General features: G+C 55.3%; 1 protein-coding gene across 2 annotated transcripts in view; it reads right to left on the reverse strand.

Annotated features, from left to right (window-relative positions):
• Window positions 1–22,297, reverse strand: part of CDH23 (cadherin related 23) — a 379,551-nt gene that overhangs the window by 65,728 nt on the left and 291,526 nt on the right. For both annotated transcript variants that reach the window (XM_008054754.2, XM_008054753.2), the window contains exons 30-37: window positions 18,484–18,619; window positions 16,687–17,075; window positions 14,645–14,746; window positions 14,387–14,389; window positions 10,514–10,663; window positions 9,350–9,478; window positions 8,183–8,311; window positions 7,275–7,502 (exon numbers count right to left, since the gene is read on the reverse strand). In XM_008054754.2, the coding sequence (XP_008052945.1) occupies window positions 7,275–7,502; window positions 8,183–8,311; window positions 9,350–9,478; window positions 10,514–10,663; window positions 14,387–14,389; window positions 14,645–14,746; window positions 16,687–17,075; window positions 18,484–18,619 (1,266 nt within the window). The remainder of the gene's footprint in view (window positions 1–7,274; window positions 7,503–8,182; window positions 8,312–9,349; window positions 9,479–10,513; window positions 10,664–14,386; window positions 14,390–14,644; window positions 14,747–16,686; window positions 17,076–18,483; window positions 18,620–22,297) is intronic.

Here is a 22,297-nt window from a genome sequence, read left to right on the forward strand (position 1 = left end):
ACCACGGCGGCCGCTGGTAACTGCTGGTGGTCAGGCTGCAGCTGCCCGGGGGGAATGTGTGGTGATGGGTACTGGGGTGGGCATGCAGGAGGCCCAGGACCTCCTTCTGGAAAGACTCTTGCTGGTCAGAGCTCCCCCTGCACGCAGGGCCTGACACATGGCCTTCCTCAGGGAGTGCTCCATGGTCGGGGGCTTGGGAACTGCAAAGATCCTGCCAGTACCACGCATCAACTTGGGCACTGTAGCCCTGCCTGCTGGAGGAGGCCTTCCCGGGTGTTGGCCCGAGCACGTCATAGCCGGCCTCACAGTGTTGGGGTAGCATTTGCTCAGGGAACTGCGATGGGCAAAAGAGGTACTGGGGCTGCCAACCAGGATGCTGTGTACAAAGGCCGCTTGAAAACAGACACTCATGGCCCCACTGAGCATCTGGCCCAGCCCGCAGAGAGCACTGACCATCTGGGCCGTTCACTGGGTATTCCCTGCTTTGCATGGTTGCTTATCTTTACCCTATGACACTATGTCGCCCTAACAGTTCTGTGAGCTCCGAGAGGGTACAGGGTCCCATAATAGTGTGGCCCTTGGACCCTGCTGCAGAACTGATAATACTGATGACTGATACATAGCTATGGGGTGATGGACTGAACCGGGATGCCAGGGTTCTGTTCTCTGAACCACTCACGGTGGGCAGGTCCTTCTCTTATTTTCCACCAGTTCTGACTCCTAGCAGCTTCATCTGGGCCTGGTGGGATTTCCTCAACAGCAATAATGCCCTGGGCTTGTGAAGGCTGGGATGGGGGTGGGGGGAGTGGGGGGGGCAGAGGTTTCATTTTCTTTTGCAATTCTGATCTCTAGGTATGGCTTCCTGGAATATGTTGAGAGGGATTCTAAAGTATCAGTATGCTTAGTAAGAAAGTGCTGAGATCGGCTAGCAATGTCTGCCTAGGACACAGCTGAGGGAAGTGGCAGCACGCATGCTGTATCTTTGTCTTTTCTATTATAATACTCCAAGCTTTCGAGAACACTTTCACACACGTCATTACTTGTTTGATTCACCACCCCTCTCCGAAAATTCCGCAGGTTTTTTTTATTCCTACTTAATGCATAGGGAAGCTGAGGTTCTGAAAGGTTTGTGTCTTGTCAAAAGCAAGTGAATGGTGGGACTGGGACTAAAGCCCGGGTCTCCTGGTTCCAGGAGGCTGGACAGGCTTGAACAGCATGATAGGCCAGGGCCTGGCGTGGCCTTCACCTTGGACTTGCCTATAGTACACGCCATGGTCCTGGAGATGAACCTATGCCCGCAAGTCCATGGCTCCACCTCACGCCACACCAGGAACATTCCTATCTCTGCTCTGCACGCCTTGGCCTGGGCCTTCTCATAGGTCCAGAAGACTCTGCTGCTGACATGTGGGTTCCTCCATTGGCTCCTGCTACTCCCTTTTCTTTTTTTTAATTTTTGAGTCAGAGTCTCACTGTCCTCCAGGCTGGCATGCAGAGGCATGCTTATGGCCACTGCAGCCTCAACTTGCTGGGCTCAGGTGATCCTTCCGCCTCAGCCTTCCAAGTGGCTGGAACCCCAGGCATGTGCCATCATGCCCGACTAATTTTTTGACTTATTGTAGAGACTAGGTCTCACCAAGTTGCCCAGGCTGGGTTCCAACTCGTGAGCTCAGGCAGTCCTCATATCATCCTCCCAAAGTACTGGGATTATAGGCGTGAGCCACCGTGCCTGGCTCTACTCCCTTTTCTGCCTGGCAGCTGTGAGATCACAGGACTTCTGAGAGGCACAGTGGCCCATATACCCCTCCGGCTTGCATCAGTGGGCGGGGAAGGGAAAGACCCTCAGCTAACTACTGATCCCAAGGGTCCCTTGGAGAAACATAGCCAGTTGTATGTGCAGCAGCTGCAGAACAGCCCCCAGAAAGCCAGGCTAAGGGAAGGGTCTGGCTCAGAGAAGGCTGGCCTCCTTGGTGTGCACCATAGGGAGAGGGCCAGGCACATCAAAAGATGGGATTTCCTGACCTTGCGCAGGAAAGCAGGGCTCACAGCAGCAGTAGGGCCCAAGTGTCAGAAACAGAAAAACCCTCTACCCTAAGGACGAGGTGACTGCCGGCAGCGTCCCCAGCTCATAGACGACCATGGTGCTACTGCTGGGGACATGCGTACCAGAAGGGAGTCCTGGGAGATTTTCTGTCCTGTCTGGACAAGCGATTTCTGCAGGTCCTCACCAGTCTGAGATGCCAGTGCTTGTTATCTGGGACTATATTATCTGCTGACTGCAGTTCATGTAGCAGGGAGGCTGTGGTCAGGCCCTCGCTGCCCCCTATACCCCTGCCAAGGTGCCTCTGAGGCTGGGCTCAGTGCCTGACCTCCCAGTTGCCTTCCGTCCTTCCTCCCTGGGCCCAGCCCTTCCTTTGCAGGGGCCTCCTTGACGACGACCACATAACCCCTTCCCCCAAGCCTGGCCTCCCTGCCCGTGGCCTGGAGCTAGGCAGAGGGCCGAAGCTGCACAATGACTTCCCCTGGCTGGGTGGCACACCATTGTGTGGTGGGACCTGGGGCTGGCCCGGATGCCCCTTGCAGCACAGCTGTTCTGAGCCCAGGCGATTCGGGCTGAGGTTGGGTGGAGGCGGCCTAGGCTGTTTGCAGGAATATCCGGCTTTCAGGAAACTGGGGGGAGGGGACCCATGGAGAAAAATAGAGATTGAGGGGAGCTCAGATATAGGATTTCTCTTGGCTTTGGGGAGGCTCTCGGCAACCGAATCCCAGGTCCCCTGCTTTGAGAGCCTCATCCTTTAAGGCAGGGACAAAAATGTCTCCTCCAGAAAACCAGCCCTGGCTCCTGGGTCTGGCTCCTAGCACTCTACTGTGTCATAGAATGCTAGCTCTCTGTCACACGTCCATTCCCCGCCAGACTAGAGGCTTCTGAAGGACAGGCCTATGCCTGATGCACCTCTGGCTCCCTAGCTTCTAGTACAGGCCTGGCATACAGTTGGTGCTGGGTGAATGAATGAATGAGCTTACGTGCCCTTGTCCTCCAGGAAAGTGGGCCCTGTGCCAACGAGGGCTGGCTTGAAACCAGGCAGATAACCGCAAGTGGGAACACAAGGATGGTGTGCGGGCCTGCGGGTTTCTCTGGATGGGTCTGTGCAGCATGGCACAGGCCTTGTCACCCCTGCTAGACTGTGGCGACCTTTCCTGGGATCTCAGGCTGGCTGGCCATGTGTTGCTCAGGGCTCTGGTCCTCCTTCCTCATACACCATCCTGTGAAATCTGCCCAGTAGTCCTGCTCTGGGCACCTCTGGCTTGGCTCTCATGACCCTGAGGGGTTCGCCGTCCAGAGGTGAGGGTCTGGCCAGTGGAAGCAAAGCTTCAAGGGTCCAGTGCTCCTTGGAGGCAGATGCCAATGACAGTGGACACTGGCTGCAGAACCCTAGCTTGCCGGTTTCTGTCCCACCCCCACCCTGGTTCAGCTGGGCCAGGAGGGAGTGGAGGGGGCTCTTAAGAAGGCAGTGGGACCAGCCCGAGAGGCGAATCCCAGACAGACAGTCGCAGGGAGGAAGGACATGGCAGTGGGGAGCCCTGCCTTCTGTTCTGAAAGCTGCCCTGGGGAAGATCTACCTGACCTATGCCTAGTTATGCTTGCTCTGGGGCCTCTGCCCAGGCTGATCTCCAGAATGGGCTTCCGCCTGGCTGTGCTGGCCATGACCAACTGAGGAGACTCAGCCCAGGTATCACCTCCTCCAGGAAGCCTTCCACAAGCCCTTCTCAGTGCTCCTTGTGCCTCATCTGCATTGCGGCCCCTGCACGAGGACGTCCCCCTGCCTCCCTGACTCTACTGGCTTCTCCAGGCTGGAGCCACACTGTCTTCATCTCTGTCTCCAGTGTCTGGGGGGCATTCAGGGAACGGTGACCGAATGAATGAATGAATGAATGGAAAAATATGGCCTAGTGTGGGTTTCTCAAACTGTGTTCCTAAGGTCACTGCAATTCTTCACTGGTGTTCTTGCAAAAACCCAATTGTGAAAATCTTTACCCCATGTGGAGAAGTAGGGGGAAAACACGGAAGAAGGGATAGATCCTTTGTGACTTAATTTTTTTTCACCATACATCTTTTTCAAGTTGGTACCTGTTGCTGTTCTTTTTTTTTAATTAAAAAAAAAAATTTTTTTTTTTGAGTTGGAGTCTCACTCCGTCACCCAGTTGGAGTCTCACTCCGTCACCGCTCCCGGCCACCGCAGCCTCGACCTGCTGGACTCCGGGGATCCTTCCACCTCAGCCTCCCGAGTAGCCGGAATTACAGGCGCGCGCTACCATGCCCCGCTGATTTTTTGACTTATTGTAGAGATGAGGTCTCGCTGCCCAGGCGGGTCTCGAACCCGTGGGCTCAGGCAATCCACTCACCTCAGCCTCCCAAAGGTGCGGGATTACAGGCTGAGCCACCGAGCCTGGCTACTGTTGCTGTTCTTATTACAGTCTGGAGAAAGCCATAGTCTAAGTCAGCCCAGGAGGACACATACATATTACCCCGGGGATGGCCTCGGGAGCCCCATCCCTGCTCCTAGTTATCCTGAAGGTGTTTTTTGTTGCTGGAAGCAGCAGAGCTGGTGAGGGCCAGGATGAGGAGGTGGGTGCGACACAGTTTCCCACACTCTCACCAGGAGCTGGCTTGGGCTGAGCCCTGCTTCAGGGCAGGCCAGGACATCAGGGACAGGTGTGTGAGGAGGTAGACCTTATGGTCCCCATCTGGCCAATAGGTGGAAACTTTCCAGCCATGGGGATCAATCCCAGGTTGTTCAGGGAATGCACGGATAGTGGCTCACCTCTCCTGGGTGGTTGAATGTGGCTAGGGTGACTTCCCATTTCTTCAAGCCCTATTTCTTCTGGGGACCAAAAGGAAGTCTGATTTTACCTCCAAACTGCAGGGTCTTGGAATATTATGGGTCCCACTGACGGCCTCCCTGGGAACCTCTAGGACTGTGGGGGTGGGAGTGTGGGTGAGGCCTGGTGTGCGGGGGTGTGACTGGCCTACAGCAGGATGGAGGACGGCAGTGTGGCAAATGCTGTCAGGTGACCCCCAGAATCTATTCTCTGCCTCTTCCTGCTCTTGTTGGGGGTGGAGGACAGTGGTATATCTGGTAATAAGTCAATTAAGACAATCCTGTCCCTCAGTCTTTCCAACCTACCTTGTGGCAGGGGTTGCCCATACGACCCACTTCTGGCCAAGGAAAAATAAGCAGAACTCGAGAGGGTGGCTGGGAACTCTTTTGCTTTCCTCACAAAAGGGAAGAAGTGGCTGCCATAGCTTTGTCATCTTACTGCCTCGAATGCTGATTTGTTGCCTGCTTGCAACCATGAGGGAAAGGGCCAAGTCACGTGAGCTCTGACGTCAATGAGTGTAGAATCGACACCTGCCATTCTCTCTAGGGTTTTTGTTATGTGAGAAAATGCCTTCTGACTATTTATGACGCCACAGTTAAGTTTCTGTTACTTGTAACCGAATGCATCATAAATGCTGTTGGAGGGATGACCAAGAGGATCCACCCTGGAGCTAGGTGTGGTGGGGAGGGATGACATCAAAACTGGGTCCTTCCCTGTCACCACAATAAATGCTACCCCTCCCCATTTACCTCACCCCACCCAGTTAGCTACATGTGTCTTGTAAATGTGACTCTGTTTAGTCCACTGGGTGTGAAGGTCTGAAGTGATTAGTGGTGACACTGGGCAGCCCTGTGGCCGAGGATACCCAGGGGGTGCCCAGAACCAGTCCCATTTCCTGGGCTTCTTAGAATGTGGTGGTGTGGTGGTGGTCTTTCCTGGGATGATTGGCCCATTCCTACCAACATTCCCAGAGACAGTCCAGATAAGCAGCCCAGCCCAGAGCTGGTATGCCCCACCTCCCAAGTGCTGTACATGTCAAAGGGGAAGGATTAACAGAGTCATCCATTGAGGGGACAGGACAGAGCTGGGGCCTCATTTATCATCCGGGTCCCTCAGGGAGACGACTGCAAGTATGTCCCGAATCCTTTTTCTTTCCTTGTATCTACGCTCTCTGCAGTGTGACTTTGCAGCTCATTCCTTCAAAAGGTGGCATTTCTTTCCCCACATCTTGAATCTGGGCTGGACTTATGACTTGCTTTGGGCAAGAGAATGTGACAGAAGTGGACTTGTGCTAGTTCCAACCTGGGAACTTGAGGCCTTGCAGCCTTCTGCTCTTTCTTCTGGACCCTTTCCAGCACCATGGGAATAAGCATGGTTCAGCTTTCTGGAGGAGTTGCTCCCATCCCCCCAGCCAGCCTGACCCTCAGAGGCCTCAGAGGCACAGCTGCCTGCTGACACACAGCTGTCCATACCTGAATGCAGGAACCCAGCTGAACCAGAAGAGCTGCCCAGCTGAGCCAGGCCTATGTTGCTAGCCTGTAGGGTTGGGGCTAAATACTCCATGGCTTTTGTGTGCCTATGTTTTGTTTGGTTTGTAAGGCAGCATTGTTGTGGTAATAGATAGCTGACACAATCCTCTTCCTCCTCAAGGTTTACTAAGTGGTTCCACAGAGGTGAGCTAATTTGATTCCCCAAGCAACACTCATGAGATAGATATTATCTCCCTTTTGCAGATGACAACACCGATACGCCGAGAGGTTCTGACTTGCTCGTAAGCATGCAGACAGCTCACACTGCTCCTTCCTCCCACTCCCAGTGTACAAACTCCTCCTCCTGCAGTCCATCGCCCCCAGACAGTCACCACCCAGCCCCTGAGGCCCACACCTCCTTCTTTGACCTTGCAAACCCAGAACATTGCCTTAGGCAGTGGTCCCGTTCATTCAAGCATCAGACTGGACCACAGATACCTGTCCCTTCCTATCCCGTGGGTTGTGACAACTTGTCACAGCACACTACGTAGGGGAAGAGGGCCAGAGGGCATCTGTTCCATAAGGCACCACACGAACGTTCATGTGATCCCACAGTGCACAGTGTACCATGTAGAGGAGGCTGGACTCACGCCCACTTGCTCCCGGCCAGGCCTCAATGTTGAGACTCAACCTGTACCATCCCCTAGGGCTGCTCTGTGACAGTAAGGACAACAAAATGGAGGTCCACAGTAGCTTGACCTCTGTGAAGCCATCCACGAGGACTCTTGGGCTGATGGACTGAAAGTACCATGAAGGAGCTGGTGAGAATCCACCCGGGTACGGAATTCCATTCCCACCCACTTGTTCCCCACACACAGAGATACCCCGGCCCGTCTTGCCCTCCCTGTGGCTGCCCTCAGCGCTCACCGACAGGGTGGGGGTGCCCTCGTCCTCCACAGTGACCACCAGGTGGTAGAAGCTCTGGCGCTCACGGTCTGGCGGGGCAGGCCGTGTGGCGATCTCACCGCTGAGGCGGTCCATGCGGAAGGTCATGTCCTTGTTGCCCTCCGTGATGTAGTAGGACAGGACACTGTTGATCCCAATGTCGCGGTCGGTGGCTCTCACCTGGACCACAGCGGTGCCTCCACCCACGTTCTGGGAGGAAAGCAGGAGAGTGGTTATCCCAGATTCAAGGCCTTTGGGGCAGAGTCTAGCACCTGCCCCTGGCAGCTCTGACCTGTCTTCCCTGGACCATGAGAAGAGTGATGAGGATGAGGGTGGTGAACGTTCTATGGGCACCTGCTAGAAGCTAGGGCTGTGTTTACTCACTGAGTCCTCTCTACCACCCTATAAGTTAGGTAGCACAGATAAGAACACTGAGGTGCAGGGAAGGCTTGATCCCCACAGCCAGTCAGTGGACGGAATTGAGGGAGTCTGGTCTGAGAGCCGGCCTCCACCCCATGCCACCCTGCCTTCGTGAAAGACAAACCTGGCATGACATGCAGCAATGCCAGGGCAGAGAGTCTCCCAGGGTGGCTCAGTCTTAGGACTGAGTGATAAATGCATGTTTTTTAAAAGCAGCTCTCCCAGGATAGACCTCAGCTCCCTTGTCGGGTGAAAAGCAACCTTCTTTTTTTCATCTCCTCTCCTCTTCTCCCCTACCACAAAGATACTGAGTTCCAGGACCCAGGCTAGGTGTTGGGGATACAATTATGAATGAGCCGGAGCTACTGCCCCGAGATCTGAGGGGCAAGTGTGGGCCCGGCAGACATTCAGACATTCATGGTTGACTCATGCCCACTGTCTCACGAATGTCTAGCCGGAGCTGCCCTCACCTCGTTCACGCTGACATTGTATCCAAAGGGGCTCTCGATCACCGGAGGGTTGTCATTGACGTCCAGGATGGTCACCTGCAGGATGTGGTCCTTCTTCCGCGGAGGGATGCCACGGTCGGAAGCCACAACCTGTGAGGAGGAGGATGACTGGAGTCAGGGCTAAAGGGTGGAAGGAGGATCAGGAATATGGAGTCCAAAGGGTTGTCCATTTGGTGGGGAGGACTTGGGAGTGCAGACAGACTTGCCAACCCTTCCCTGCCCCGGGGTGGCCCGGCCGTCACCTTCTGCCCCATGCTGCGAACAATCCTTGCCCAGTTCCCATTGATGTGAGGTCCTCATGTGGAATCTGATTCCAGGATACCCAAGCCTTCCCCTTCTGATCTACCACTGACTGTATTCTGGGTTGTACCAGCCCCTGACCATGACCCTAAGGCCTGCAACCTGACCCAGGGCTCTTGCTTTTAGCTTCAGAGGCCACTGTTCCATGCACTCAGATCTGGTCTCTGGCAAATAGGGAAAGAGCCTCAGCAGTGAATGGAGTCCTGACCACTGGCTGAGCCTGGCCCTGTGAGCCTTGGTGCTGCCCAGGTGGCTGTGAGGCAGCTGTAGGGCTGCAGAAGCTCAGGCCCCTGCAGGAGTACAGCCCCGAGGTCCCCAGAGTGCCCACAGCAAACATGCCAGCTCCAGCAATTCTGCAATAACTGTGGCCTTAGGGGCTCTTCACACCTGCACTTCTTTCTCACCTCGGCAGTGGCAGGCCAAGTGGGTTTTGTTTGCTTTTGTTTTTTGTGTTTTCACACTGCACAGGTGTGAAAACTGAGGCCCAGACAGAGTAAATAGGCTGCCTGAGGTCACACTGCGTCTGAGGAAGAGTCAGGGCTCTCCTGGCTCTGCTAGGCGTTCTTTCCTGGCTCTTACAACAGGGACAGACACCTCGGCTGCCTCCTCCCGGGAATCCAAGATCCCTCTCTGGTCACTGGCCCTCTCTGGGTCGGCCTCCCTGTGCTCTCTGCTGTTAGGGGTGAAGCCAGCCCCGTGTGACTTGGTGACAACACTGAAGCTGACCACCAGGGTGTGCTGATGGGCAAGCTCCCTCCCGGATGGACAGAAGTGAAGGTCCAGGGACTGAGCCAGCCACCTCTCAGCCTGAGGGGAGGCTGCCCCCACCTTGAGGATGTAGTGGTCCAGCTCTTCTCTGTCCAGAGGCCTGGCCACAAACACTTCCCCAATGGAGTCGTTGCTGGTGACGATTTCAAAAGCCCCAGCGATGTTACCAGAGGCCAGGGAGAAGACCACCTGCCAGGGAGGAAAGAAAGTGAGGGGGCAAGGGAGGGGTAGCCAGTTCAGGCCAGGGGGTACTGCCTGGTCTTCCCCTGCCCACCTGGGCCCCCAGTTCAGCAAGGGTCCACACCTCGCACATGCCGGAGAGATTTGAGCTCACATACCTTTTTTTTTTTTTGAATTGAGGTCTTACTCTGTCACCTAGACTGGAGTACAGTGGTACGATCATGGCTCACTGCAGCCTTGACCTCAGGAGATCCTCCTGAATCAGCCTCCCAAGTAGCCGGGACTACAGGCATATGCCACTACGCCCAGCTAACTTTTTGTAGAGATGAGGGCTCGCTATGTCACCTAGGCTGGTTTTGAACTCCTGGACTCAAGAAATCCTCCCACCTCAACCTCCCAAATTGCTGGGATTACAGGCGTGAGCCACTACACCTGGCAAGAACTCACATACTTCTGACCCCAAAGTCAGCCCCTCTTGTCCCCTCGAGGTGTGCACGCTAGTCTAACACCTGTGCAAACACAGTGCCCTGTGTATAGATAGATGATGGCAGTGTGGACACTGATGTGGCCCATCACCCGTCCTTCTGCACTCTGGGCTGTCCGAACTGGGCCGTGGGAAGTGCTTCCTGCCAGGAGCCCGGGGCCTGGGAAGCAGGAGGCAGGAGCAGCGCGGCCTCTCAGGGGCCTGGGCTTCGTGGGGGAGGGCTGGGCTGGGCTCGGGGCTGGTGTGTGAGGAGAAGGTGTATGTGGTTTGTGGATGTGGTGATGAGAGCGCCACCTGAAAGACTTAACCTCGCTGCAGGGCTGAACCATGGCCCTGAGTGCACTTGACTCTGGCAGGGCCTCCGGCCTGCACAGCTCTGAGGTAGCTCTGCCCCTTCTCCCTGCCCACAGATTAGGGTGCGTGCAGGGCATCCTGCTAGGGCCTGGGCAGAGCCTGGCCAAGCCCCGCCTTCATGCTTGGACGCCCCCTCCCACTAACAACTATGGGAGCCCCACTGACGGGGGGGTGCGCAGAACCAGGCTGCTTCACTCAGTGCCCACCTGCCCGTTGCTGCCAGCGTCGGGGTCCCGCGCCTTGACGGTGGCCACTCGCTGGCCCACAGGGCAGTCCTCAGGAATACTGACCGCCGAGTCAGAGGTGAAGTCAAACCGGGGACTGTTGTCATTCTCGTCCAGCACAGTGATATAGACCTGAGGGTGGACGTGCTCAGAAACCTCCCACCTCCTTCCCCTCCTGGGCCCCAAACACCCAGGGCCCACGTGGGCCCAGTGGGGACCAGGCCCCCGTCAGGCTTGGAACATGAGCAAGCTTTCGGAGTTTACCTCGGCTGAGCCTGACTGTAGGAAGGAGACCCCGAGCCCTTTTCTCCTTGCAGTCTAGTTAGGGGGCTACACAAACTCAAATGCTGGGGACAGGGAAGACAAGGGGAGAGGCCTGTGGGGAAACTCGGTGGTGGGGCTGGGGAGAACTGAAAGCCAGGCCCTGCCTAAAGGGGATTGCTTCCTGGTTTTCGAGAAGGAAGCAAGGAACCCAAATTTCAAAGTGAAATTAGCTGACGAGTAATACAATTTAAGAAGAAAGTCACGTGTAGGCTGACCACGTATCTGGGGGGTCAGGCACAGCCTGAAAGCCTCCTTGTTTGCCACTTCTGGGTTAGAGGGAAGGAAACAGGCCCAGGAGTGGGAGGGGGCATGGGGTGGCTCAGTGGTCCCCGTGGGAGAGGGGCAGATGGAGAACGCAAGTGGATTTCAAGATGTCAGAAGAAAACCAGGTGCGTTTTAGGTCTACGGCTCAGGCTTCTGGAGAGGAAGGACAGTGAACTGGGAAAGAAAGTACCGTGCGTGAGGCCTCCAGGCCACGGATGGCCACAGGCCACAGTGGCTGGAACTACAGTACCCTGACTCTTACGGATGAGGGCATGGGGGCGTCGGAGGCTCGGGTTTTCGCCATCCAAGATAGGCCTCTCCTCCGCCTTCCCAGACCTGGGGTTTGGGGCTCCCAGGCCTGCCTGCCTCTCAGCTTGCACAGGCAGCTTGGACCCCCGGGGAGCCTTCTGGATCTGAGCATGGCAGAGGAAATTCCATTTCGTCCCCTTCTTAATCAGGCTTCACGTCTTAGTGCCAGCCTCACTCCTGTATCTTTGGGCAGCCATCAGAGGTGTAGGAGAGCACATCCAGCAGGGCCAACTTTGCTACTCACTACTTGTGTGACTTTTGAAAGTTACCCAAGCTCTCTAGTTTTCCATTTCCTTAGTTGAAAGTTGGAATGAGAACACCTACAGCTCTGGGATGCTCAGAGGAAGAACTAAACAGAAAGCTGTTCTCTCTGCTTGAAATGCTTTTCTTTCTAGATATTCTGAAGGTTTCAGCTTGAGTCACTTCCTCAGGGAAGCTCTCCTTGATTTCCCTGACTTTTTTTTTTTTTTATTTGGAGTCTAACTCATCGCCCAGGCTGAAGTGCAGTGGCAATCCTTCCGCCTCAGTCTTCCAAGTAGCTAGAAAAACAGATGCACACCACCGCACCTGGCTAGTTTTGTGATTTCTTGTAGAGATGAGGTCTCACCAAGTTGCCCGGGCTAGTCTCGAACCCCTGGGGCTCAGGCAATCCTTCTTGCCTCGGCCTCCCAAAGTGCTGGGATTACAGGTTGAGCCACTGCACCAGGCCCCTCACTGTATCTTATGATTGTGAAGAAAGGGACAGTGTCTGACTTTGGTTTCCTGCTGTGGCCTGAGACCAGCCCAGCGCCTGGCGCACAGTAGGTGTCTTCACTGTGAGTACCACTCTGATCATGATGATGGTTGCTAGATAAGGGTGCGGGGGTTGCTGGACCTCCCAGGAGAAAGGAGTTGGCCTCAGTGGGTGAGGAAGGAGGACAGGAGCCCAGGTCTACGGGAATTAAACAGGGGCCTGTGTCCCCTCATAGTCCCCTGAGAGTGTTGCTCAAGCGCTTGTATTCATTTATTTATTTTAGAGATGGAGTCTCACTCTGTTGCCCACGCTGGGGTGCAAGGGTGTGATCATAGCTCACTGTGACTTCAAACTCCTGGGCTTAAGCGATCCTCCAGCCTCAGCCTCCTGGGTATCCAGGATACAGGCAGGTGCCACCATGCCTGGCTAAATTTTTAATGTTTGGTAGAGCTGGGGCCTCGAGATCTCGCTCAGGCTGGAAAAGCTTTTCTAGCAGAGCCAGCCCCCCATCCTGCCTGCCTGCCCAGGCCTCCCGGGCCCAGGGCCTGCTGGGAACAGGGAGGAGTCCGGTGAAGGTGAGCTGTGGTTTGGGTTCTGGCCTTGTGGAGGAAACGTGCTACCTTAAAAGGCCCCTCCCCTGCCTCCACCCTAGCACTTCTGACAGTGATTGGGGACACGGGCTGGTGAATCTGGGGCAGCAGCCCCCAGGAACCTCTGAGAGGAAGCCGGGGCAGAGCCGAGCGGGGAGAGCCCTGTTTCCCCAAAGAGGGTGAAGCGACTGTGGAAACAGAGGGGCCGAGCTGGAGTGTGCGCGCCCAAGTCCTCGCCGGCCGCAAAGAGGGAGTGGCTGCCCGGTGTGTGGAGAGGCACCTAGCCATCCTCACCGCCCACCAGGCTCCCACTGGCCTCTCCTCCCAGACTCCTTGTGACAGCCGCGGGGTGAGGGTCAGCTGGACTATTCGGTGGATGAAGATGCTGAGGCTCCATAGGAAGGCCCACATGACCCCCGAGCGTCAGCCCCTCCCCTGAGAAGCCAGGCGCCCCAGCTGGAAGCTACCTCTCAGGTGTTGGTGCACCCACTGCCCACGGGTCCTGCTCAGTGGCTGCCCTCTGGGACCACAGCTCAGGGGATCTGGGAGGAGGTCACTGCTCATGGCCTCACTGGCCCCAGTCTGGCCTCACGGATGAAAGGACCTTTAGGCGTGGCCCAGACACAGCCAGGGCACCATGCCGCCAGGTACCCCAGCAGTGTTTGGCTGTTTAGTCCGGGCTCTGAGTTGGCTTCTATCCCCTTAGGTTGATGTGACAGGGACTCAGAGTGGCAGTGTGGCTGTAAGCAAGGCTGATGACGAGTCGGATGTCCCCTGTGGTCTCTAGACAGCAGCTGACACGACTGGCAAGTGCCGGGCTGAATCGACTGCTGAGTGTTCTGTGATCACTGCTGAGGCCACTCCTGGGTCCACTCCCATCTCAACTCCAGCCTGAGCTCCCCTGACTACCTCTCCCTGCAGGTGGGGCTGCCCCACCCTGCCTGACACCCCCAACCTCAGCGGGCCACCCTCCCCCGGGCTCCCAGCAAGCAGCCTTCCCTGCCTTTATGTAGAGTCTCACCCGTGCCCACAGCTCCCTTCCCAAGCACTCCCCAGGCCCCAGCACGGCACACCCCACTCCACACGCTTACCCTAACCCCCAAGAGAGGGAAGGGGTCCCCTTTACAGACGTGGCAGCTAAGGCACTAGGACAGAACACCACTGCTGTCCCACTCGCCTCAGGACTAGGTCACCAAGGGCTTTGACCTGAGGTCTCCCACTACTTCCATCATGCCCTCTGAGGAAGGCAGGGAGGCTGGCCCAACCCTCATTTAGACCAAAGGAAGGGAAGCACAGAGACGTTAAGCAGCTTGCCTGGGTCACACAGCCGGCAAGGAGCAGAGCCAGGACAAGGCCTCAGTGGTCTTGTTCCAGTTACCCTTTTGTTGGTGTACGCCAATCCCAGGACCCCACAGGGGCTCGATGGGACACAGAGGGTAGAGCCAGAGGCAGGAGACATGCCCTAGAGGACCTGGACTCTGGGTGCGAGAGTGGATAGACCCAGGAGGGAACCTGCTGCGGGCTCGTCCTCATGCCCTCTCTCTGGGGAAGCTGGGAAGGTCCTGGGCTATGCGGGCCCAGCCAGCATGGGCCACAGCCAACCACACAGGGGCACCTGGTTCACAGGCTACTTACCTTCTGCGGGCAGAGTCGGCCAAAGAGGCAATGAGAGAAAAGGAAGAGATGGTTAGCGGTCTGCGTGCTTCAAACCCCTCCCGGCAGCCCAGGACACCGCCTTCCCACCCGCCAGAGGTCTCCTTCTGCAGCCCCTAGGTATCCAGACTCTCGCCTCTGCCTGGCCCACATGCACGTGGCCAGTGAAGATGTGGGTTCGGAAGTATCCCAGCTGGTGATGGGCTGCACCTGTGGGGCTCGGGCCCAGGGACCACTCACCACGGTGGAGTCCACCTTGGGGCCGCCGTCATCTGCCACCACTGTCAAAGTGTAGAAGTCACCCTTCTCCCGGTCCACCAGGCCCTTGACTGTGATCACACCCTGCAGGGAGGGGACCAGATGGGTGACTGACAACACTGCACTGTCCACCCTGATCATTCCACCCTCTGCCTGGCACTAACTTCCTCACGAAGTTCTGGGGGATGAAATCCTACCTCTCCTTCCCATCCCACTCGGAAGCCACCTCTTCCGTGAAGGCTTCCTGCTTCCCCAGCCAGGTATGACTTCTCTCTACCTGGGCCCAGTGGTGCTTTGTTTTACCACGATTGTAACTTTTACCTCTTCCCTGTGGAGTTCTGACTTGCATCCTGCATTATTCCTATTTTCACTCCTAGCCTGAGAGCACTTTGAGGGCTGGGTAGAAGATTGTTTACCTTCGTACTTATTTTTGTTCCCAACATCCTCCAGAACAAGGCACGGCACATTGTAGTGACTCATACCCTGTCTATTTTCAAAGAAGGAATTCTGATAAAAGACACACTAAAGCAAAGATGAGGGAGCAAGGTAAGAGACAGCTGCATCAGACATGTAGTAAAGAAAAGTGATTGCAATGAAGCACAAAATTTGCCCCTGAGGTAAAAAGGGAAACATGGTGACGTATAGCTTTCTGTGACATTGTGATATGATAAGAAATACATATATTTGGTTTCTGTTCCTGGCTCCTGGCAAAAAGGTTCTAAAACTCTCGTAATTTCCTGAGCAATAGGGGTGCCAGGGGAAGCTTTTGTCCTAATATTTGGTTTTTGGCCTGACCCAGAGCTCCTAATCCCTTGGAATTTCTGGGGTGACAGGAGTCTTTTGTTCTAATGAGGTGGGCAACTGGATGGGGACTGGTCACCAGAAGGATCAAGCTGGGATGAGGAGCTTGAAACGCTCAGTCCCAACCCTTATTTTCTGGGAAGGGGAGAGGAGCTGGAGATGGAATTAATAATTGACAACGCTTATGTGATGTAGCCGCCATAAAAATCCTAGAAATACGAGTTCAGGGAGCCTCCAGGGTGGGAGCACGGGAGGGGCCAGGAGAGTGGGGCCCAGGGAGAGCACAGAGCTCTGGGTCCCTCCCTCCACGCCTTGCTCTGGGCATCTCTTCACCTGGCTGTTTGTAGGCTCCAAAACATCCTTTGCAATAAGTTGGCAAAAGTTAGTAAAGTGTTTCCCTGAGTTCTGTGAGTCACTCTAGTAATGATTAACTCGAGGAGAGGGTTGTGGGAACCCCAGTTTACAGCTGGTCAGTCAGAAGCCCAGGTAAACCAACCCGGGGCCTGCTATTGGCGTCTGAAGCGGGAGCTGCCTTGTGGGGCTAAGTCTTCCACCTGTGGGGGCCGACACGGTAGTGTCCGCTAGAGAACTGCATGGTGGATGCGAGGGACAGATCTCTTCACTCATGGGGTCTGATGCTAACTCCAGGTACAAATGTTCAGAATTAAACTAAACGATAGGATACCCAGCTGGTGTTGGTATGGGGAAAAACTCGACATACATTTTGGCGACCAAGGGTGACGTCATCTGCTGAGGTATGTGAATACAGAACAACAAAAATGTTGGTTTTTCCTATTATAGATTTTCATGGTAGAGAACTAGAAGGATATTGCGATATAATGAGAAAAAGATATTTGGTGTCTCTGACTAAGGTTGCTTGGGTATAAGCTTTATCTTATAAATATTAATTATTAATATTAAAAAAGATGTTTCACCAGTATGCTTATCTCAGGGATACTGGGTTTTGGTTTTTATTTTATTTTCAAGATGGGGTCTTGCTCTGTTGCTCAGTGCAGTGGTATGATCATGGCTCACCGCAGCCTCAAACTCCTGGCCTCCAGCGATTCTCTAGCCTCGGCCTCCTGAGCTGCTGGGACTACAGGTGTGCACCACCACACCGAGCTATCTCACACTTTATGACACAGAAGAGAGTGCCATGCATATCGAAGGCACAAGAGATGTTGGCTAGATTGAAACAAATGGTGCCCCTGCCCGCCCCTCACCGTGACGGCATCTATCTTGAAGAGGGCTTTGGCCTGGGTGCTGGTGTGGACGTCAAAGCGGTAGGTGATCTGGTTGAGGTTGTCGATGGAGTAGGCCTGCACCCGCACGATCTCCGTGCCCAGGGCCAGGTTCTCTAGGATGGCAGCCTCATAGGAGGCGTTGGAGAACTGCACGGCCTCATCCAGCTCGTTTAGTAGAGTGATATACACGCTGCAGAAGCCCTGGTTGAAGGGCGGGGCCTGGTCGGTGGCGGACACGTTTATCAGGTAGCTGGTCTTGGTCTCATAGTCCAGGTAGTCCACGGTGATGATGAGCCCCGTGCTCTCGTCAATTTCGAACTTCCCCTCTGCGCCCGACAGGATGTGATAGTTCACCAGGCCACCATCCCCTGCAGGAGGACACAGAGGCTATGCGGGTCCCGATGGGGGAGGGCTGCTCTGTGGCTTTTCAAGTTGCCAGGGCCATGGCTGAGGAATGAGGCGAGGGGCCTGGGTTGGCCCACCCAGCATACATGGGGTGGGGTCATCCCGTGAGATGTGGCAGAGGATGGGTCAAGGTCATCGTGGACAGCAAGGCCCGGCGCACACCGTGAACTGGGTCTTGGCACCAGAGATGTACCAGAGAGGGTTGGTCCTGCCCCTGGAGCTTCAAAATTAAAGCACAAGCACCTCCCTTTGATATTTGGACAAACAGAAGATGGAGAAATTTAAGGATGCCTTGTAGTGGGGGTTTTGGTCCAGAAGGTACGAGACAAGGAAGTGTCCTCAGAGGTGGCCAAGCCTTCATTGGTCCCCCTGACAGAAGGGTTTCCGTGCTGGGGATAGCTTACCCTGTTCGCCCCACTCCCAACACCCCAAAACCCTGGACCTCGAAACACACCAGGGATTCCTTAGATGAAGTCCACAGACCTTGTGGGGAGAGCAGGAAAGGGAAAGGTCATAAAACCACTCAGGAAATCCAAGGCTTCCTTGAAATTACTTGTAGAACTCTGAATGGACATCCATAGCTTTTGCTAGTTCCTCAAAGGGATTCCTGACCCAGGAAGTGCCATGAATGACTTGACCATAGCAATGTATGTGCCCTAAAGTGGATTAACATGCTGTTTAGGGAGAATAATCCTCCTGAGAATTTTCAGACGTGTTTCTGCCTCCACCTGTCCCGGGCCACAGGTGAGCTGAGGGTGCCAAGAGAGGGGTGACATGAAGGAAAGGTGTAAGATGGGAAAACCAGGAGGGGCCCCTTCTGGCTGTATCCCTGGCTGGGCACAGCTAGACAGGCTGGGCCCACGGGGAGGGCCACTGAGACCCGTGCTGTTTCTCCTTCATTTGCACTGCTGGCCATGGCCGCCCCTGGGGCTCAGGCCCTTGGTGAGGTTAGGCTGCCTGCAGGCAGACCACTGCCATGTAGAACAGGACAGGCACTGCCCCGTGTGTGCCAGGCCCCGAGCTGGCTCTGCAGGGCACAAAGGGGCTGGAGGATTAAGCCGTAGCCCACTCTCCGACAAGTCCCCTTTGCCTCTCCTGGCCCTGTCCAGTCTCCCACCAAAGGCTAACCGAGAGCTGCTGGGCTTTGGGTTACGAATCTGGATTCCTCAGACTTGTGACCTCCCTCTGTCCACCGTGACCACACTCCTCTTGGGCCTGGGAGGTGGAGTAATCCCAAGAGCCCCTCCCTGGCCTGGGAGAGGCTGAACTGGGAGACTGAGGCATGGCTGAGGATGAGGTCACTGCAGGAATGGGCTGGAGAGGGTCACTCTGAGGAGTGGGACCCTTTGGCTCCCCCACTGCCAGGCTCACCCGTGTCTCGGTCTGTGGCTCGGACGACGATGACGGACGTGCCGACGCCCGCAGTCTCGCGAAGACCCAGGCGGCTGTACTGCTGCTGTGTGAACACAGGGGCCTCGTCGTTGACGTCCTCCACGTACACGATCACCTGCGGGCGCCGGGCCAGGGTCAAGGTCAGTGTGGGGCACAGGCTGGGAAGTCCAGACCTCAGCCTGCTCTCCTGGGCCAGCTGGGAACTCCTCTGGGGGTTCTGGGGTTGTCTTGTTGGTCACTCTGTCCTCCCACCTTACACAGTACCGGGCACGTGGTGGGTGTCCGAACATTATTTGCGTAGGAATGAACTTTACCTTACTCTTGGCTCACCCTGCGAGAATCTATGACTAATCAGTGACACTTCTGAGCTATCAAGTCTCTCAGTGATGAAATGGTAATATTAATATCATAATTCATACTCCAGGCCACGCCTGAGGTTGTTATGAAGACAAAATGAGTCAGGGCCTGCAAAAGTGCTTGAAAAAACTCAAAGTGACCCCATTCAAAGATCAAAATACATCCAGGAGAACAGACATAAAAATTTAATGGCGGCTGTGGCAGAGGCTGTCAGTGCTCGGACCCCTTTATGTCCTATGCACCTTGTCACACCCGCAGCCACCAGCAGCCCCCCCAGGACCTAGAGGAGGATGAACCCCAACCAGTGGCTCCTGGCTGCTGACACCAAACACCCAGGAAGCAGGAGTGCTTGAACTCATGTCCCCTGCGCAGCCGTCAGCCAATGACAGGTAGGTGTGGAGAACGAGGGAACGAGTACCCCCTTGGCCCTGTGGGGGTAGCGAGGGAACTTTGGAATTCCCTGGCTGCTTCTCCTTCCTAGCCCCACTTCCTTCCAGGTTTTCCTGGGACCTCTTCTTACTCGGGACTTTCAAGCCAGTCCTTGTCTCAGGGTTTACTTCCGAGGACCCAGCCAAGGCAGTGCTGTTTCTGAATTGGGCAATGATGCATAACTTTCCCTGATGCTTAGTGGCACTTGCTAAGTGATCTTTTGTGTATGTTTACGTCACACATAAGGAACCTAATGCAGGTTTTTTGTTTTTTGAATCAGGGACTCACTGTCGCCCAGATGGAGGGCAGTGGCACAATCACAGTCACCATAGTGTTGACCTCCTGGGATCAGGTGATCCTTCTGCCTCAGTGTCCCGAGTAGCTGGCACTATAGGCAAGGACCTGCTCAGCTAATTTTTAAAATTTTTTGCAGAAAGGAGGTCTTGCTATGTTGCCCAGGCTGGTCTTGAACTGCTAGGCGCAAGCGATCCTCCTGTCTCTGCCTCTCAAAGTTCTAGGATTACAGGCGTGGGCCACCGTACCTGGCCAATGCCGTTAAAAAGATGCTCATGAGAGCCACGTTCACAGGTAGGTATCAGCACCACCATCCTTCTCTTGCCAACCCTTACTCCCCGACGCTCCCCCACCCACAGGAACACTGGGAGGATTTGGCGCAGGTACAGACAAGAAGGACTGTGTCTGAAAGGCAAGCTTGTCTGGAAGGGGAGGGGAGGGTGTCACAGAATTATAGCTGCCGAGTGCGGGTGCTCAAGAAGCCATAGCGAGGCCTAGGGCCTCTGTCTCTTTTCCACAGATTGGGGAACAGAGACCCAGAGAGGGGAAGTGATTTGCCCAAGGCCTCACAGCAACTTAGAGGGCTGGAAAGGGGACAGGGGTTCTCTGGCTCCCAATTTACCAACTTTTTATCCCTTTGCTCTGTGCTGGGGTAAGCAGGCCCCAGAACAGGAGAGGTACCCTCCTCCCAGTCGAATAGTGCTAGCGCCAGCAGGAACTTGCTGGCAGAATGGAGAGGGGAGCACACGGGGAAGGGGAAATGGTGCCTCACACAGATACCACACATGGTCACCAGTGCTGATGGAGGGGCCTGAGGTGCATGGACCAGAAGCATGGATGCCTCGTTTCTGACTGTTGTCTCTGGGGTCAGCCCTGCTTTCTTTTCAGGGCTCCGCTGGGATTAGCAGGAGAGCCGTGAAGGGGCTTCTGGCTGACAGAAACAGAAGACAGCTCCTGCCTAGTGAAGGACCCTGGGCTGGGCAGAGTGCAGAGCCAGGGGCGGAGAGGCACGTGGGGTAAAGGTTTCTGGTTTCTCCACGTCACTGCTCTTGGGGCTCCTGCAGCCTTGCTGTGTCATCAGAATTGTCATGTCCAGACACCCAGATCCCACTATGCAAACTAGAGTGCGCACCCCTGAGCACAGCTGTTCACAGGCTGGAAACTTCTAAATTTGGCTTCACCCAGAACTTGGCTGGAGAGGTCCTGGGTGGGGTGGGTGTGTGTAGGGGGGAATTTGCATGGATGGATTTTGGGAACTGTTTTTCTATAAACAGAAACTAACCACCCATCTTTCAAAACTGTGAGTCTTCCCCTTCCTGAGGCTGCTTGTCCAAATGACCTTGACGCCAAGGGTCGTGGAGAAAAAACAGGGCCAGTGTGACAGAACAGTGAAGAGATGAGCAAGGTGGCATTGAGCCTGGGTGTGTCCAGTCCCCAGTGAGTCTGGCTACTGGCCACCATCCTCTTGTTGGTTTCAGCCTTGTTTTTAGCAGCAGAGACAGGCGACAAGATGGTGTGTGGTTTGCAAACCTGAGAGACACAGCTGTACAGGAAACGCAGAGGTCTGCCAAGTTCTCGCTGAGCAAGAGGGGCGCTACAGGGCTCCCCAGAGAGCCAGACCTGCTTTCTGTCCGGTGCTGAGCCCTCCAGCGGCAATGGGAGAGAAGGTGTAGGCGTGCATGTGTGTGTGTGTGTGTGTATGTGCCACGTGCACCAGCACCCAGTCTCTGCGAGGACCGATTCACTCCATGCTCCCTGGCTCTGCCTCTGGGCTGTCCCTGATCTCTGAAACAGGATCTGGAGAATGTGGATGTTCCCTATAAGCCACGTCTACTGCTGCTGGGAATATGAGTCCAGGGCAAAGCTGGAGTCCTGCATCATCTTCAGGGAGGTCCCGGCTCTCCTGGGCCTTAGGGGAGTGGAGGCTGTGTACCACGATGCCACCAAGCCCCTGCCCCAGGGCCAGCCCCCACATTCTCACCTGAAAATCACCCTTTGGGAATGAGGCACTGTTCTGTGCTGATGAGCCTCATGTGAGGCCACGTGGCACATGGTTATGAGGACAGACTCCAGCTGGCTGCCCCTGGGGTGAAGCCAGCTCTACTCTTAGCATTGTGTGACCTAAACATGTCTGAGAATTCCTCTTTGCCTCAGTCTCCTCATCTGTAAAATGGGTGTAATAACAGTGCCTCCTTCATAGGGCTATCATGAGGGTTACATGAGTTAAGGTACATGAGTGTTTAGAAAAATGCTGGGTACTCCGGGGGGGGCTTTATTATTCCTTGGGGTTCTCGAGGAGAGGAACAGGTAGGAGGAGGGTGGGCCAAGCAGCTGTGGCTCTGGGAGCCCCACCCTGGCACAGTCTGTTTGGTCTGTTTTACACAGTACCCTGGGATGTCGTAAACCCTTTTTTTTTTAAAGGTTTGTGGCTAAAAAAGATTGTAGCCACAATGCTGAGGCACTGATAGGAGCGGGCCCTGGAGACAGGTGCCCACCACTCTCGGAGTGTGGCAGTGAGGGGGCCACCAGAAGGGCTGTGGTTCAGAAGCCTGAAGTCGAGGGCCCAACCCAAGCTTGGATGACATCAGTCACTCTGTGGCCTGAAGCGGGCCCCGCCAGGGGCAGGCTCCGACGTGGGTGTGTGTACCAGCACGTGAGTAAGCGATTCCGTCATGAGGTGAGTGAGGAGGTGGGGGACTGCTGGCACACATTC

Source organism: Carlito syrichta, unplaced genomic scaffold (assembly GCF_000164805.1).
Source record: "Carlito syrichta isolate Samal-C Ts95f unplaced genomic scaffold, Tarsius_syrichta-2.0.1 Scaffold301031, whole genome shotgun sequence".
Lineage (NCBI taxonomy): Eukaryota > Metazoa > Chordata > Mammalia > Primates > Tarsiidae > Carlito > Carlito syrichta.